We start from the raw sequence: 17,122 nt of genomic DNA, 5'->3' as shown, positions 1-17,122 counted from the left end.
AATCTCCGTTAAGTGTCTTGTCCAAGGACACATACGCCGATCAGTGTTAGTATCGCCGTCGAGCATCGAACCGGCAACCGGGGACACTTTGGTATCGATGCGACGACTAAACCACTAAGCCACGGCGCTGGACTAAAAATTGACCATCTTACCCCAACACACAATAGTTCTGCTTGAATCTAAAGTAGAAACTAGACCACACAAATCCCATGAATTACAAAGCGAGTTTTGTGCTCGTGTACAAAGTTCAATTTTAATTTTGAGTTAATGTGTTAGTGTTTTGAAATTCGACGGTGTAAAATGCAGGCCGAAAGAAGTGCCGCCTTCGGTAAACGCTATCAGCTATTTAAAAGAGGACACTACATTAAAATTGAAAGTGCTTATAATCATTAGGAGATGGAAACAAAATATTGTCCCGTGCTTACAGGGATTAAAAATGACGAACGCACACCTTGCTGTAGTTATCGAACTTAAAAAAATGGATGACCGCGGTTGGTGACGTCACGGCATCGTGACGTCATCCCGCGTTCGGCTTGGGACGGTATGTCGTCACAACGCACTGCAAGAAAGGTGAACTTTACATGAAACTGGGTGCAAATACACAAGTGTGACGTCACAAAAGAGGACAATAAAATACGATTCTATAATAAAGAGATAATGTAAGAGAAGGATTTACAAGAATTCTGGAACAAATAATTCGATTGACGCGACGCAACGCAATGAGAGCGGGCAGCCAGTAAAAATAAAAACAACTAAAGAAATGAAACTAATGCGGGGTTTACACTGCAGTAGTTCGCCTGTGTGTTATGTGAAAGCACAAACTAAATATATATTTTAGGATTTTTTTCTGATTTAAATGATTTTTGTTTGTTCTTTCGCAACACAAAGACAAGTACACTGCAGTGTAAACCCCGGTTAAAAGCTGCAACCTCTGCGATGAGTTAAAAAGTCCCATAGTTGTGCGCATGCGCGTTCGGGCAGGGAGAAAATCACTTTTTCGAAGGCGACTGTGTAGCGTCACGGTTGGCAGTTGGATGCTGTAGGGGCACGGGTTGGGAGGTGGGTATGAACTGGTGGAGGGACGAGGGGTAACCCTCTATGCCCGTGGGGTGGGTAGTGAAGAACATCGGGGGAATACCCGCACCTGATACGTTCATGCGAGCCATCTGGGACGAGGCAGCCTGCGTGAGGGTACGGGGTGAAATCGTGAACAAATTGATGAAGTCATAAAGTTACATTAACGCTACGGCTATAAGCTACGATCTAAAGCAAGTCTAATTAAGACAGTGCAGCATATTAGGCAGAATCGAAATTATAAACATATTACGTAATACACGCAAGCGTGTGGAAAAGCCTTTTACATTCATGTAGTGGCATAAAGGGCGACATAGTTGCTATAATACCAAACTCACGATAACATTACGTTTAAGCCAAAGCCAGTAACTGACCACTACAGAACGGTACAGTTTTCTACCAAAGCTTGATTTACACTGCAGCGTATATTGTCTCAATACGAACTGAGTGTGGTAAAATAAAGAGAGTTGTTTCACAGAACGTTGAAATTGACGTCATTCCTTTGTGACGTAATATAGCAGTTTATAAATTGCAAAATCGAAGTAATTAAGGACATAGCTACTCAGTGTATAAGTAGGTCATGTTTAGATAAAGTATAGGCAGAGTAAATTTGGTCAATGATTAAAAAGCAGATATACTACATGATGCAAAGGTGTCTCTCACCACCTGTATGGCTTGAGGCCACAATTCTCTCTGGGTGAGACGACCGCCTTGTGCAGAGAGCATCACGTTTTCGGGCATACGTTGTGACATAGGCGGAGTTGAAGTGCCTGTGGGAGCTTACAATTAGACGCTGGAGGTATTAAACAAAAGTAAAATAAAAACTGTATGTTTAACACTGGCCGATATATAGTACTGTAGGGGAAGATGGGACACCTTCAGCACGTAATATCCGAAAATCCTGATCTTGTTTTAAACAATTATCAACGGTCTATCTATGGGAGTCGTGAGGATATGGTTTTATAATTATTTGAATGTTCTTTGTTTACTACCAAATGAGACGAGAAAATAGAATGATAAGGTGTCCTGTCTTCCCCCGCCCTACTATATACTAAAGCATAATAAAAATCTATCATTCATACGAAAAGTTAGATATGTGATAACTTGCGAACACAAGTTAAAAAAAACATGTTATAACGACTGTCGTTGTCCGCTAGGCGAAAAGTATTTTTGCACTCATTAACTTAAATAAACGAAAACAATAAAATACTTCGTACAAGTTAACATATTCATGAAACAAAATATCAAACAAGAAAAAGCTCCGCATATAACAAATGAGTGATAAATACAAATTAAAAACAAGCACAAAACAACAGAAATATAGAAAAGAACTTACGCGTACCAGGTGGCACCCGATCCACTGCTTTTTGTCGAACAAATCGCAACATTGTCCTTTTTCGTTTCTCGTTTGGTGTGAGTGACATGACTGTATCAAGATGTTGAGACTTTCGTTTCAAGTCTTGCTCATACTTTCGTTGCTCAGCTAACTTCTTCTCGAGTTCTGAATACAATAATGAAGTAAAGAAAACCAAAATGATATTTTTTAAATCAAGTTTTATGACATGACCCTTTTCTAGTTGTACGTTATTGTATGAAACTATGGAAGTATACTGATTTATCTTGAAAAATGTGAAGTTTATAAGGCAAGACTACTTCTAGAACGATTTTTAACATGTTTTAAACATTGTGTTATTATGCTTATCTTTTGAACATATATAGTATGGTGGGGAAGATGGAACACCTTATCATTCTATTCTCTCGTCCCATTTGACAGTAAACAAAGAACATTTAAAGAATCATAAAACAGTATCCCCACGACTCCTATAGACTGTTGTTAATTGTTTAAAACAACGTTCAGGTTATTTGAATATTATGTGCTAAAGGTGTCTTCCCGAACCCCACTATATTTAAATTAATATTGTCAGACCACTTACTAGTTGCACGAGTTTAAGGGTAAATTTCGGTACGTGACGTAAGATTTCGTTCAGTCACTTATGTAAAATTTATTTACCATGTATTTCTACATATTTATTTTTATTTACCATGTATTGCGTGCGTCGACTCCTCAGCCTGTTTCTCTACCGCCTCCTTGTGGTGAGACATGTTCCTCACGATGGATGGAATCATTTCAAGAGAGTTGACGAGGTTGGACATTGTAGCTGCGTCTGTGAGTTAATCGTATTATAAAAACCTTAACAACTTTATTACCAGAGTTTGTATGTTGGGCATGTGTCACGGTTCTAAGTCTATAAAATAACACAAGCTATTATTATAATATAGTAGGGTGGGGAAGGATGGGACACCTTTAGCACATAATATCCAAGTGTCCTGATCGTGTTTTAAACAATTAACAACGGTCTATGGGAGTTGTGAGGATACGGTTTGTAATCCTTTGAATGTTCTTTGTTCACTACCAAATGGGACGAGTAATAAAATGAAAAGATGCCCCCATCTTCCCCCACCCAACTATATATATGTTTCTCCAACACAGTGGTACATTATAGGTCGCCTACATTATCGGCAACACATTTTTTTAATAGTCCCAACGTTTCATACGTGGTAACTCATTTGGCAATAAACAAAAAACATATTAAAAAAATTATATAACCGTATCCTCACGACTCTAAAAGAGCGTTGTTAATTGTTAAAACACGATTAGCAAATAAGGAATGTTATGTGCTAACGGTAACCGTCTTACCCCCACCTTTTAATAACTTACGTGTTCGTAATACAATAAAGCTACCTTTTAATATAACTTACCTTCCAGGCTTATGGAACCAACATGCTTCGTTCTGCTTTGGAGGTTGCGGATCTGTGTGATGACGTCACGGATGATGTCATCAAAAAGATCCATACGTATTATACCGTTCCAAAAACTATGAAGATCTGAAGAGTAAATTACATGGCGGGTTAATATGTTTTAAGAAATTATTAGACTGGCGCGACAGTGAGCATGGGGTGTATAAAAGAACCATGTGTGTTTAGTGTATAAGAAGATACCCATGTTATAACTCGATAGTAAGCATGGGGTGTATGAATACACCAAGTGTGTCTGGTGTAAAAAAAGATACCACCATGTTATAAGTTATAACTCGACAGTGAGCATAAGGTGTATATACACCAGGTGTATGTTTCGTATACAATTGCCTTTCGTTTTTGTAGTTTACTACCTATCCAACAGCACAGCATAAAAGCAACAACTCCCATAAGCGGGATTCGAACACTCACCATGTACTTTCTCCACAGAAACAACCGCTTCCCTCATAATCATGCTATCTACATGTGGTGAGCCGGCTAAACCTGAATCCTCCGAACTAGAACGTTCGAGTGATCCACCAGCTTGCAAACTTGAACCACCTGGAACACAACGTATTAACATACGAAGAAACGTAATAACATATAGTACTGTGGGGTAAAATGGGACACATTTAGCACATAATACCCAAACATTTTTAAACAATAAATACCGATATATGGAGGTCGTGGGAGTACGGTTTTATAATTATTTGAATGTCGTTTTTTTACTACCAAATGGGACGAAATAATAGAATGAAAAGGTGTCCCATCTCCCCCGCCCTACTATATGGAGACTTTAATGGTAGCAAATGAATAGTAACATACACTCCAAAGTTAAAACTATATGGCTTTCTTTAAGTAGCGCCGTGGCACAGGGAACAGCGCGCTGCCTCATGACTAGATGCCCAATTGCCATGCCTTGAAAATAAGAAAATCTAAAAAATAAACACCACAAAGTTGCAGAAAGCGGGCACAAGGTGTGTGGAACAGAACACCCGTGTTATAACGACAGCGGTCGCCCCGTCACGCAAGGATAAATGCATAACATTCATAGATTCATTCATCCACACAATAATATATTGAACTTACTTTCTTGCGACTTGCTTATGCTTGAAAGAACGTTTCTTTTAGCTTGAAGCAACGCTTGTTCCTCGGAACTGGACCGAACATGAGTAAAATCCAAGGAATTCTGTAAAAATAACAGTATTAAAAACAAATTGAAACAATACATTGATGTTATACAGTCAAATACAGCTATACGTATATATTCATAGAGAGCAACATATAGTAGATTTAATTAAAACCTATCAATGATATAATTATACATTTTCACCCCTATGTAAATTAAAACTGAACCGCGCGTCATAAGTGATGAGAAGGGCGTCGAAAAAGAAACCTTTGAAACTAAATATGCATGGAAGAATATCCAGTTCCGACGTTTGTCGTGGAAAAAGACGGAGACGCGCACCTACGAAATACCACACTTGTGAAATTGAGACGCTACAGCGTTTGTGGCGCAGAAAAACGGCCGGGGGTTCACGTCTGTTGTTTTTGGTTGCGTGCGAAAGACGTGCTGTGGTAGACGCTCCGTAACGTTAGTGGTTAAACTGCGGGATCAAAACCCCCAACCCTCACGCCAAAGATAAGCTTCAATGCCCACAACCATAATGTGGGGATTTCTGTACCAGTAGGTCGAGTTAAAATTATTGGCAAAGGAATTCGAAACAACAAAAACAACGTCCGTGCGTCAGCAGATCACTTTTACAATGAAACAATTGGATTTATTGGTATAATATGACGCATGCGTGTTTCAAAAGTCGTTGTTAAATCGACAATAGGTCATATGATCGCTATTAAAGTGCGTTTTAGTTTAGTTAATGTATAACTTGACCACAGTGACTTGTTTTACACGATACCACGTACTGATGGATACAATCATATTCTTGGAAGCGGCAAACATTGTAAAAGGAAATATGACGTCAAATACTGGTTAGATTTATATATGGTTCAGTTTACAGGTGCGTGTATTTAAAGGACTGGGTTTTGGATGGCTTCTATTCACGGTAGTTTCTTAACATGAACTTTTTAGAGCTATATGCTAAAGGATGTACGGTCTGTTGGTTGTAACATGTACGAACTAACACGATTTCGGCCAAATTTCCCGAGTGTTTGGCGACATTCTGTCTTGCCCACCTATGACCTCTACTGAATATGGATTGAGCAGGAAATTCCATCGACGTTCGGGAGCGTTTCAGTGCGACTATGACGTCACAAAGCGGGTCGAGACATAGGAATGGGGAAGTGACGCATGCCGGAGCGAATTTATCGAGGTTTTGTGAATGTTTATGGAGTTTCAAATTCACACTGGCTGTTACCTTTGGTTTGACATGCGGTGTAAATTTCACTCAAACAGGATGTCGGTAGGGAGAGTAAACAGGAGGCGGAACAGCCAAGCGTAAGTGTCACGTCCGTTTGTGCCCATAGCTCATATAACGCGACAGACGCGATTGTTACGACATAATCAAACCATTCTCGTAGCGTCCATATTACTCACTATCGAGTTACAGCGCTTGTAAATTATTCACAATGGGGCTTTGTTTGGCAAATTAAATAAAACATGACGTTGTTTGTATAAAACACGATGCATTCCGCGTAATAAGCGTGCACGAGTGTGTGAGGTCGAAAATTTTTCTCTTCTTTTTTTTCCAATTGTTTTTCCCCATTTTACCTTGGCAATGGTCAAGATAAAAGCAAAACTGAAAACCTTTAGAACTAATTCTAAGTAACGAAGCAAACGAAAAACTTCAAGCGAAACTAACTAGTATAGGATGATTTTTTAAATAACGACTTCATGAATAGAATGTAAACATATGTTAAAGTATCGCCAATGTTAATAAATTCTATCGTATGAAGTTACGTAGAACTCATAAGTTTGCGTGGGTTGAAGCGACTAAAGGAGTTCTTCGAATTCGCGATTCTGATTCTATCTGACGTGCACCCTATGATGTTGTACACGATGACATTCTAGTTTGTGGAATTACGTAAGACGTACAAAGGTCACGAAAAGGTCAAGTGCATCCGGGTTGCCATGATGCGCTTGGAATTCGCGCAGAACGCCATTGCTACGTCACAATCGACTATTTGTCGAGTATTGTTTACGCAATAGGCGTCGACCGATGTCGCGTGACACGCTTTATTTACAAAAGCCGAATCGACCACGAAATTTTCGACAAAGAAAATCGATTTGTTCGAATTTAAGTCCAAGAACCGAGGATCGAAACGTGGGTAAAATGAATCACTGTTTCGTTCAACACGACGCTATTTATTCAGATGGGGAATTAATACAGAGACTAATATTAGGTGAAAAAATGTCGTGGTTACACAGGTTTTGCTATGGTACCGTAGGGTAAGATGGTTACCGTTAGCACATGATATCCTGTAGTTCCTGATTGCGTTTTGAACAATTAACAACGCTGTTTTAGGGTAATTAGTCTATGCATATATCAGAATAGTATACCCGCTAAAATCAACACCATTTTACAAACAATTTATAACAAAAAATTACCCCAACCTATCATTTAGTAAGGTGGGGGGAGATGAGACACATTTAGCACTACCAAATGTGACGAGAAAATTAAACGAAAAAGTGTTCCATCTAGGGCCATCTTTCTACACATATAGCATAGAATACCCTAAAATTACCACATTTTTTACAATTTGTGTACAACATAGAATGTCTCCTCTATGTGTACTATGCCCTTATATGCCATAACCCTACCTACTACATACATATATTATAGGGTGTCCTCTTACCTCCCGAGGAGCATCCGATTCAAACGACGACGGATATTTCTCCGAATTATCAAAAGATGAACTTTTGTTGCTCCGGCATTGGTTCGAGCAATTATTATCATGATCGTAATAATTGAGCTCCCCGTTTTCAATCATCTTCCTGTGACAAAACAATTGAGGCTTATAGTGACGCACGAAGCACACTACGACGTAACAAACGATCCAATTTAATAAGTGTCATAAAAAAGTGACCCAAAGAAAATAAACGCACTTTTTAAAACGCCTAAAAAATGTTACATTGATTGATTTTAAACGTTTAAATGTAATGTATCACTATTCCGCGTCTTTTTGGAAAATGTAGACGTAAAACGAAAGTATGACGTGAATAGAATTTATATTTACGTTTAACCATAGCAGTCATATCACCCAGTGTATTCGTTGTGACGTTAATTGCGACCCCTAAGGAAGGTAATGCTATAAAAAGCAATGTATTTTTGGTCAATCTATATTTAAACAACACTCATTATGCAAACAGAGCCGTGGTTTCGGTAATAAAGGCCACGAAAATAGCGGTAATACCAGTATTTCTACTGGGTTTAAATAAAAAATGGCGGATATTAACAAAGCTTTTAACGGGTAAATCAATAACAATAAAACGCCATGTGCTAATTTTGGTGCAAAATTGTCAAAAACAAAGATATAAATGGCAAATTTTAATTGTTATTTTTTTTAATAGAGGCGCCCTGCTGGCAGTATATTAAAAGGTTTAATTTCCTAATGATAACAGCAGTACCTCATTATGGCATAACAAAATCGATACATGTTTAACCAGAATGTGGTAAACTTAGATATAAATACACCTATGCTTGATTATTAACAATGCAACATATAGTAGTGTGTGGTAAGACAGATACCGCTAGCACATATTACCCAATATTTTCAAATCGAGATTTTTAACATTTTTTGTGTACACAAAATGGAAAAGAGAACGAAACGTATAGCCATCTGACCTCACCTTACTATATGCAGTTTTGTACACAAAATTTTAGAGTCAGTAGCCGTTTACATTTACAATACACATTACACATACCTCAACATTATACCGTTGATTCGGATTGCTCTCTTCCAATCTTTAAGGGTTGATTTACCAGCGTAGTTGACGAATTCTTTAGGTGTGAACCAGTTGTCTCCGCACTGTGTTTTATTAATTGTTATAGAAGATTGAAAAAGGAAAACAGTAGGCTAAGTCATGTTAACGTTCATATGATGATTGGCATTAGGTGGTATTTGATAATTCGGTTTATATAGTAGGGTGGGGTAAGATGGGACACCTTTTTATTAAATATTCTCTTCCCATTCGGTAGTAAACAAACACCATTCAAAGAGTTTTAAAACTGTATTCTCACGGCTCCCATAGACCGTTGCTTATTGTTCAAAACACCATCAGGATATTTAAGTATTGCGTGCTAAAGTTGTTCCATCTTCACCCACCCTACTATATGATAACTTTGTTCATATAATAAACGTGATACGAGGCGGCCCAAGTGAAACAGTAAGTCACGCTAGCGTTCATGTGACAATTTGAGTTATTTTACAATAGGCATCATATGAAATATTCTGTGAACGTGACCACAAGTAAGTCATGTTTTAATATGTTTGGTGTTATGCATAAGAAATGACCTTATGCAAACTCCTTACACCTTAACACGTTTTGCAGAAGTGTTTATGATCTTACGTCGATAAGGCTCGACGCAGAAAACGTTTTCCGCAAATGGGCAGTTCCTGTAAGGCATATCACGTACATGGAGCGATACAAAACAGCAAACGTGCTGAACGTTTCCAAACAATTGAGCCACTGCTTTAGGTTGGTAAATGCGAACACAAAGGTCACTCCACGGTTTGGTTACTTTGAACTGGTAAATAAGGGTAACATATGCTGCGTATGAGGTTGCCGGGTGCCAGGTAGGCTGTATAGGTCAGGCCAAAGAGAATTTTAACCTTTAAACAATATGTGCTGCACGGTTTTGTGCGTTTAAGCTTAATTAGGGAATAAAAGCCGCATAATGGAATTGTATGGAAATGTTTGTAACGGGTATTGTTAACATATGAGGCGCGGGGAAAACAATTTATCAAACGTTTTAGCACAAAGCTACTAAATTCAAAGGAAATCTGGCGACTACAACACTTCATTGGCAAACATGCACGTCTAATTTTCATACTACATACGAAATTCTGAGTTTTACGATCCCATAAAAAAAACTCAGGAATTTCCAGACGTACATTGTAAAAATTGGCATTCGCTCAATGTTATTTCTCGATAGATTGCACAACCAGACTATGTTTTGATGCGGAATGAACCGGTTTTATCTGGTCCGCAAGTCGTGCGTATTATGCACACCGGTGTCTACCCTACGTCACAGCAACCGCGCGCCTTTAGTAACGCGACGCGTCACGCGCAATTCAATTATGACATCACAACGCAAGGTAAATAGGGACACCACTCGCTTTTTGACGCTAGAGTTCCGATAAGAAAACAAACGTATTGCACCGCAGCAGGTTAAAATTAGAGTCGGTTTTTCTATACCTTCACCACAGAACAACAGACCATACGGCAAACTGAACTATATTTACAAGCATTATGTTTATTTTTAGCATTACATGGTTATTTTAATGACTACGTACCTTTACACATTTAGCATTGATACCAGGACATACAAACTTCTTCCAAACCAGGTCGCCTTTATTATTACCACACGTGATGGGGTAGGTGGAGTCCTCCTTTGGCCTGCGTCACAATAGAGCATTGTTACGTTGAACAGACTATGCTAACGCAACATACGTTTTCTAGCCAATAGTTATGCGTGGGTCTTAGTAAAACAGAATAAATATAGCTGTAACTTCTAACCGCTGCCGCAAAAGTTAATCTCTTTTAAGTTGTTTTGGAAATGAGCGCTGATATTTATATTATTGTGACTCGGCGAAAACTATTTAAAAACTATGTAAAACACGGCCAGTTGATAGTTAATGAACGACGGTATTTTCATCAAATTTCAGTACAACCTAACAGAAATAATTCAATTGCGCAGTATCACCTCAACAATAATAATAACTATAAGTTATGCCTAGTTAAATAAGGTAATACGCCAACTCTGACCGAAACCTTAGGGTCCCTATAGCGTGCCTAGCCATAGGACCTCATCCATATTATGGTATATATGTATGTCTGAAATAAAAACTTACTTTTCAAATTCTTGTTCGTTTTTATAATCCTTAGCAAGCAAAATGTTCATTGGGATTCCCCCACACATTGGCTCGCCTCTGTAAGAGATAAATAATTTGTATATTAAAAAATTCTAATATTTCTAAAAGAACGTTCAGTTTAGGAGATAATATTGTATTTGCCATTCAGATTATGCATGTCTGGTTTATGGGTATTTGTATTCTTATTTGTATTAAAATGTATTTGTATTAAAACAACTCAACATTGAACCCCCAGAATCTAGCCCTGACCTAGTACCCATGAAGCTGGTCGATTCCCGTAACCAAATAACAGTCAGTCAGTAATATCAATCAAAAAATTATGTTATGAAGTAAGTTGTGAACTACAAGTTTTCGTTCCCACCTTTCATTATTATAAAGCACGATCGGTGGTGGGAGTCTTGTTTCACCGTTGGTTGTTGGTTGGAAGGTGTTGGGCGGCATGACTATGCGTGTGTCTTTTGCATCACCTCTAAAATATGGAGACCGTTAGCACATAATATCCAATATTTCCTATTCGTGTTTAAAACAAATAACAACGCTATTTTAGAGTCGAAGGGATACTTTATTTATTTACTTCTGTAAATATTCTTTGTTTAATACTAACTAGGGCAATAAAAGAGAGTGAAAAATTAAACCATGTTACACCAACCTACTATACACTTAACTGTACATTATAATATGATGTTCTAGTTGACAGCTTGTCAAAGGGGGGCTTTAAACTTAAAACCCTCGTATTTGGGACAAATGTGGCTAACTTTGGACCCGTTTATAGTTTGTGTTGTTCTGTTGTTAAGGATTAAGTTCAATTTTCAAGTTCATTTTATTCACCAGATGTTGGTGGTAATGACGCAACAATAACGATTGTTCGATATGTGTGACGTAGATGGCCAACAATTACATCTGATATCGTAATTGAGAATGGTTCGGGTTTACAATTCGTAGGGTAGGGATTCTTAATTACAAGTTTAGTCGCGCTTTCAACGTTGGGGTTGTAAATTATTGATGACAACCATGAGTGGTGACAAGCCAATTAAAATCGGGCTGTGGAGCAGCGTTAGACACGCGGTAGCGGAATATTATTATAACGTTGTGGTTTTTGCTCTTTTTAATAATTCAGGCGATCCGGACTTGAACGCGTGACCTTATGGGTCATCGGGAAACTTTACAATCGACAGGAGATTAAACACTGCTTGTCTAATTTCAAACTTCGCGATGCGAAAATGTTCTGTAGTCAAACAGAAACATTGCGCCTAAAATAGCGGCGGAAATTTGGCCAAAAATAATCTTTTCATCCAAATTTAGCTTAGCAAAACTTAACGTTGGGACTAATTATTGAAAGAGTAGAAATACAAAAAAATGGAAAAACACCTTGTTAAGCATATTGGAGCTGAATAGAATTGGAGTTACTTAGAAATGTGTAATACGACGCCATGATAAATTGCAACGGGGGTTTACGCCGCTCAAGCGTTATAAAAACAGACGTGCTTTTGGGTAAGTATAGGGGTTCCTGGTGGGGTGGGCTTTTAAACCGCAAAACCAGGGAGTTTTGCAGGTGCGTGACGTTAAGAAGTGCATACGTAATGTGTATTTATTGAAAACAATTAAAAATACCCATATAGAAACCTACGTGGTAACTCGTAAGTGGGCACGAGGTGTAGAAACAGAACATCCGTGTTATAACAACTATGGTTGCCCGCCACGCGAAAGTAAAACAAGTTTCGTTCATTTATTCATTAGTTCATTCATGTTGCATATTTATTTACCAGTACTGGGAAATGTTGACTTCTTTCGACGAAACAGAAGCTAGCTGCAGGATAATGCTAGAGGCGGTATGTGGAAACGTTACGCGGAGCAGTGGACGGCGGGTAAAAATAAGTTGCCGCATATCACGCGTATGTGGTGTGACAACAACGTGGAAAATAAACCCATTTTCGGAGACCAGAGATTCCAGTTACAACTGATTTGACCAGTTTTTAAGAATATTTACATAAAACGGTAATCATTTATAAACCAAACCGAAAATTTTTCTGATTAGAAATAGTGACTCATATAACGCAGAAATTAGAATGCAAACTAACTACCTCTGATCGTTGATAACAACTACGGGTTTTTCATGACTATCTTCTCTGAAACGAGGCACATTCATTGGCTGTGGGCTTGAACGTTGACTATCCGAATCCTGAATGAAATTAGTTTATTTAAGATGTGAATATATAAATATTACACTATGTTATTGATCAGAAAGCGGTATAGTGAAATATTTTACACATCGTATCGTGGACTAATCATTTAGTTATTGGTACTATCTACTATGGGGTAAGACGGATACCGTTAGCAGTTTTTGCACATAATATCTCATAGTTCAATTACCAACGCTATTTTAAAGTCTTAAATATGCAGTTATAAAATTTTGTAAACATTTTTGTTTACTACCAAATGGGACGATAAAATAGATTGAAAATATACACAATCTTACCCCAACTACCTATATGTCAAATTATTATAAATGACCAACCAATTAGTGAACACTGGCAATGGCCCAGCTGTCTTGCTGAAAGGACACCTGCCTTAACCAACAGCTGCTAGCTTTGGCCTGGCAACTTCATAGTTAAAGCTATGGTAGCTAAATAGAGAGTTACATATTAAACATGGACTTACAAGAGAGTGTTGTTTATGTAGAATATGTGACGTAACATGGTGATCCGAGACTTCCATGCTTTCTACCTTGGCTGTGACTGGTGTCCTGGGGATAAAGAAATATTACTATAATTAGGATATAAAGAATTAACCCTATGGCCCCAACATGACTTAAATTCTACGTTCTCACCCATATAGAGTTATAATGCGTCTGGCTTAAACCCTGGGCCCTCTGATAAGGACTTTACCCATATATAATAGAATACGTAACCTTATAGTGTACACAGTGAAGCGGAAGGTACGATGATAAATAACTTTGGAATGCGTCCGGTCGCGGTCACTTGCGCCAAGTTACGTAACGCGGTGAAATGGCGAAATGTTATTCCTTTCGACGACTTCGACCCTTATAATTACAACAGGCATCGTGACGCATGCGTAGGGACGCGTAACTTGTGTTACGTCACAACAGCGAGCGCGACTGTCGGTCAAGCGTGGATTCGGTTGGCCCGCGGGGGAGGCTGCGCGTGATCTCAAAATAAACACTACCCTTTGACGTCATCAAGGAAGAGAGAGAGAGAAGAGAGGATAAAGAGAAGAGTGAGACGCTCGGCGGTACCGCTGGCAGATCGGCCAATCGTTACGACGCATTTCGTCACGTGATACGTTGACATTGACGGCATTGTGTAGGTGGAAGTCGATAGTGAATATGACGTAGCTGACTACAATAATGGCAGGTTGGGGTAAGATGGTTTGTGTTTTTATTCCATTCATTCATTCATTGCATAGATTTTATCGTCTCATTTAGAGAAAAAATAAAATATTTACAGAAATATATACTCGTGTCCTCACGACTCCAATTTGGAGTGCTGTTAGTTGTTAAACACATATTGGGAAACATGGGATAATTTGTTATAATGGTTACCATCTTACCCCACATTATCAAAATTATAGGATCTGTCTTAAAAAGTAAACAATGCGTAAAAGAACTCGCTAATGGTGACGTCATGTAATGATATTCTGTGTCATCAGTTTTTTTTCATGACTCATATTAGGTTCCACGTCCACGCTAGTGTGTGTATGGTATGGTAGCAGTTGTTAAAGAACGAGCGAGTTAAACGTGTGTGCGCAACATGCGTTGAAACTACTTTACCAACCGCGTAGGCACGCCACCATTGCGGGGCTTGTATGTGCGGCTGTTCGTGCTTGCGTAACGTTCTGTAAAAAGCGCGTCGTGTGGTTTCTTTACTCGCGATAAACGAGCCTTGCCCAAGCCCGTAACAATGAGGTTGTGATGTCACAAGGCGTTTCCTGCTGTTTTTTCGCTTTGGAACGAGAGCGTGAGGGAATTAAAGAACGGGAGAGTCGGAAAGCGAAATCGCCGCCTATTTAAGCCGTTATCTGCCGGGGCAATATTGACGTAGATAGGACGGGCTAAAATAATTCAATTGCCGCTTCACAGCACATCATGAATTATGCACAGCCGCCCGAAAACGAGGCCCGGAATTAAAACTAATCTTGGCGCACTCTCCTGGGCCGCCGAGGCCTCGTCACGTGACCGAATAAGGCACAACTCTCGTTCACGATGACGTCACGGGTGACCTGTCGGATCGATGACTCGGTCGGCGCAAAGGGGGCGACGTTGATATTGCTGATGGACGCAGTCGGTGCGGTATGAGTGACGGGTTGAGCGACCTAACCGAAACCCGCAATCCAGTACTTAACTACTGCTAAACCACGGGCGTGGGATATGGTGGGAGCAGCTGTTAGCGTTTGGGGGGTCTCTTAATTGGATTTTCAAGGACTGAATGAAATTGCTAATGAATGTGACCGATTCCCAGTGCATAGCTATCACCACGCTTGCCAGGCGGTAATCAAAGATTCAGACCATGAATTCCCCGTCTTACTTTGATGTAGGATCGGGTAATTCCTATCCCGTTTCCCGCTGTTGTTGAGTGATTGAATTAAAACAAAAGTGCTTGCATAATGCTTCCACTGCGACTTGCAGACGTGCAAAAAGGAGATGCTTATGTAACATGATATGTCACACCAATATGCAGGCTCTGGCTGGCACACATACAGTGTACAGTTAGCTCTGCCCAATATGCCTATGTGTTGGCTCATGCAGCCAAATTATGGTTGACTTTTACAGTATGCAGCTTTAACTCACATACAGCATGAGTCACCAATCTGTTTGGCGGAATGACTAATCAATAATGTGTGCACTTTTGCAAGGCTGGGGTTCATTCATTACTGGGTTGAGTGAATTTCGCTTTAAACTTACCCAGACCGTGGTTGGCTGGCTGGAGATGTGATTGTAATGTGTGGTGAGGATGGTTCTACTTTCATAGAAGATAAAGATGGCTGAGGTGAATCTGCTGTGTGAGATATTGCTCATTAAGAAAAAAAACATCATTTGACATAGTGGGGGTCTACAGCATGGCACCGCTGGCCTGCTGGGTACCTTAGATTTGGACTGTAGCTCAGTAATATTTAGGGTAATCAAACTGGCTTTAAATACAACTAAGTCCTACCTGCTATTAAATGTTATTAGATTATATGTTACAACTTTTTAAGCGATGATTAGAAAACTGTTGTCAAACTGCTAAACTATTTAAAACATGTATGTATTTTCAAAAAACATTATACACCACATTACAAAACTAAGTAAAGTTCTTCTATTTAATATGTACAACTGAATGTGACACAGTTAAGTTCTTCTATTTAAACTATAATTATAGTTTTTCATTGCATATGTTGTATATGCTAACCTGTTGGTGGTGTTAAATTAGCAGTGGACATGGCAGTGGCCACAATGTTACTTGGTGATGGACTTGATTGCTCCATATTTGAGACTAATGACGTAACAATGCTTATTTTCTAAATGATCCAGAATCGCCGATGCATGACACATCCAAATCTTGTAAATTCAATACCGCTATCAATTCTACCACATACCCTATTAACTATCAATTGGTTTAACCTGGAGAATACATAGATATAGATTATTGTTGTATAATTATACAGCGTTTTTATCAGGCAATTGTATTTGAACTTTTACATTATATGCTTATAAGAATACAGTACCATACTGTTAAAAGTTAAGTAATCTATATTTTTCTTACAAGAATACCTCATTGAGTGCAGTACATTACCTAGTGCTGATAGAAACATTAAGTAAAAAATATTATGGATGTTAGTCTAAAATAAAATATGTGCTCTGAATGTAGTTTATAAATTAGGTGTTTATTCGAAAAAAAGAAACATTTATACGAAAAATAATAAGGTAGAATTTCAATAATATAAGGACCCATAGTACATTTGGCGTTTTTGATTGCTGTCGGTAAACCATTTACAAATCAAACCACTAATGTACACACATCACTTGTCAACCTTAGCCGAGTTCATATTAATCTCTAGAGCCAATTTTCCGCTAGAAAATTCACGTGATGAAACGAGCCATTAGTAGCTGTTGTGTGAGTACGTCTGCATGCAAAATATTCATACAAGTTTAAACAGGCTTGCGGCTAAAAGTAGTCTGAAATCGTATTCGCTTTTATAATGT

General features: G+C 38.7%; 1 protein-coding gene across 5 annotated transcripts; it reads right to left on the bottom strand.

Annotated features, from left to right (window-relative positions):
* Positions 1–226: 226 nt before the first annotated feature.
* On the bottom strand, positions 227–16,565 carry LOC149725023 (uncharacterized). Of its 5 annotated transcripts, none has more exons than XM_089893043.1 (16): positions 16,329–16,565; positions 15,842–15,935; positions 13,582–13,666; positions 13,005–13,102; positions 11,285–11,392; positions 10,903–10,980; positions 10,345–10,447; positions 8,753–8,856; positions 7,684–7,822; positions 4,960–5,059; positions 4,303–4,431; positions 3,835–3,960; positions 3,117–3,239; positions 2,411–2,575; positions 1,738–1,844; positions 227–1,181 (listed from the first exon to the last, which is right to left on the bottom strand). In XM_089893043.1, exons 1-16 carry the CDS (start codon positions 16,402–16,404, stop codon positions 990–992), a joined length of 1,827 nt encoding a protein of 608 aa, XP_089749169.1. In that variant the 5' UTR covers positions 16,405–16,565; the 3' UTR covers positions 227–989. The 5 variants fall into 5 exon arrangements, with proteins under 5 accessions (XP_089749169.1, XP_089749170.1, XP_089749172.1 ...); XM_089893044.1 differs by having other exon boundaries at positions 1,741–1,844; XM_089893046.1 differs by having other exon boundaries at positions 2,417–2,575.
* Between the last annotated feature and the right edge of the window lie 557 nt (positions 16,566–17,122).

The sequence above is a fragment of the Ciona robusta genome, chromosome 14, assembly GCF_009617815.1.
Source record: "Ciona robusta chromosome 14, ASM961781v2".
NCBI classification, from domain to species: Eukaryota; Metazoa; Chordata; class Ascidiacea; order Phlebobranchia; family Cionidae; genus Ciona; species Ciona robusta.
Note: the sequence above shows the minus strand (reverse complement) of the source record. Positions and strands in the feature narration are given on the sequence as shown.

What these genes read in the sequence shown, in the direction of transcription:
- LOC149725023 (XM_089893043.1), bottom strand. Translation starts at nt 16,404, where the DNA reads ATGGAGCAATCAAGTCCATCACCAAGTAACATTGTGGCCACTGCCATG. An exon ending in GTGCTTTATAATAATGAAAG is followed by an intron (nt 10,981 to 11,284) that starts GTGGGAACGAAA and finishes TATCTCTTACAG; the next exon opens with AGGCGAGCCAATGTGTGGGG. An exon ending in AATCGGATGCTCCTCGGGAG is followed by an intron (nt 5,060 to 7,683) that starts GTAAGAGGACAC and finishes TTATTTTTACAG; the next exon opens with AATTCCTTGGATTTTACTCA.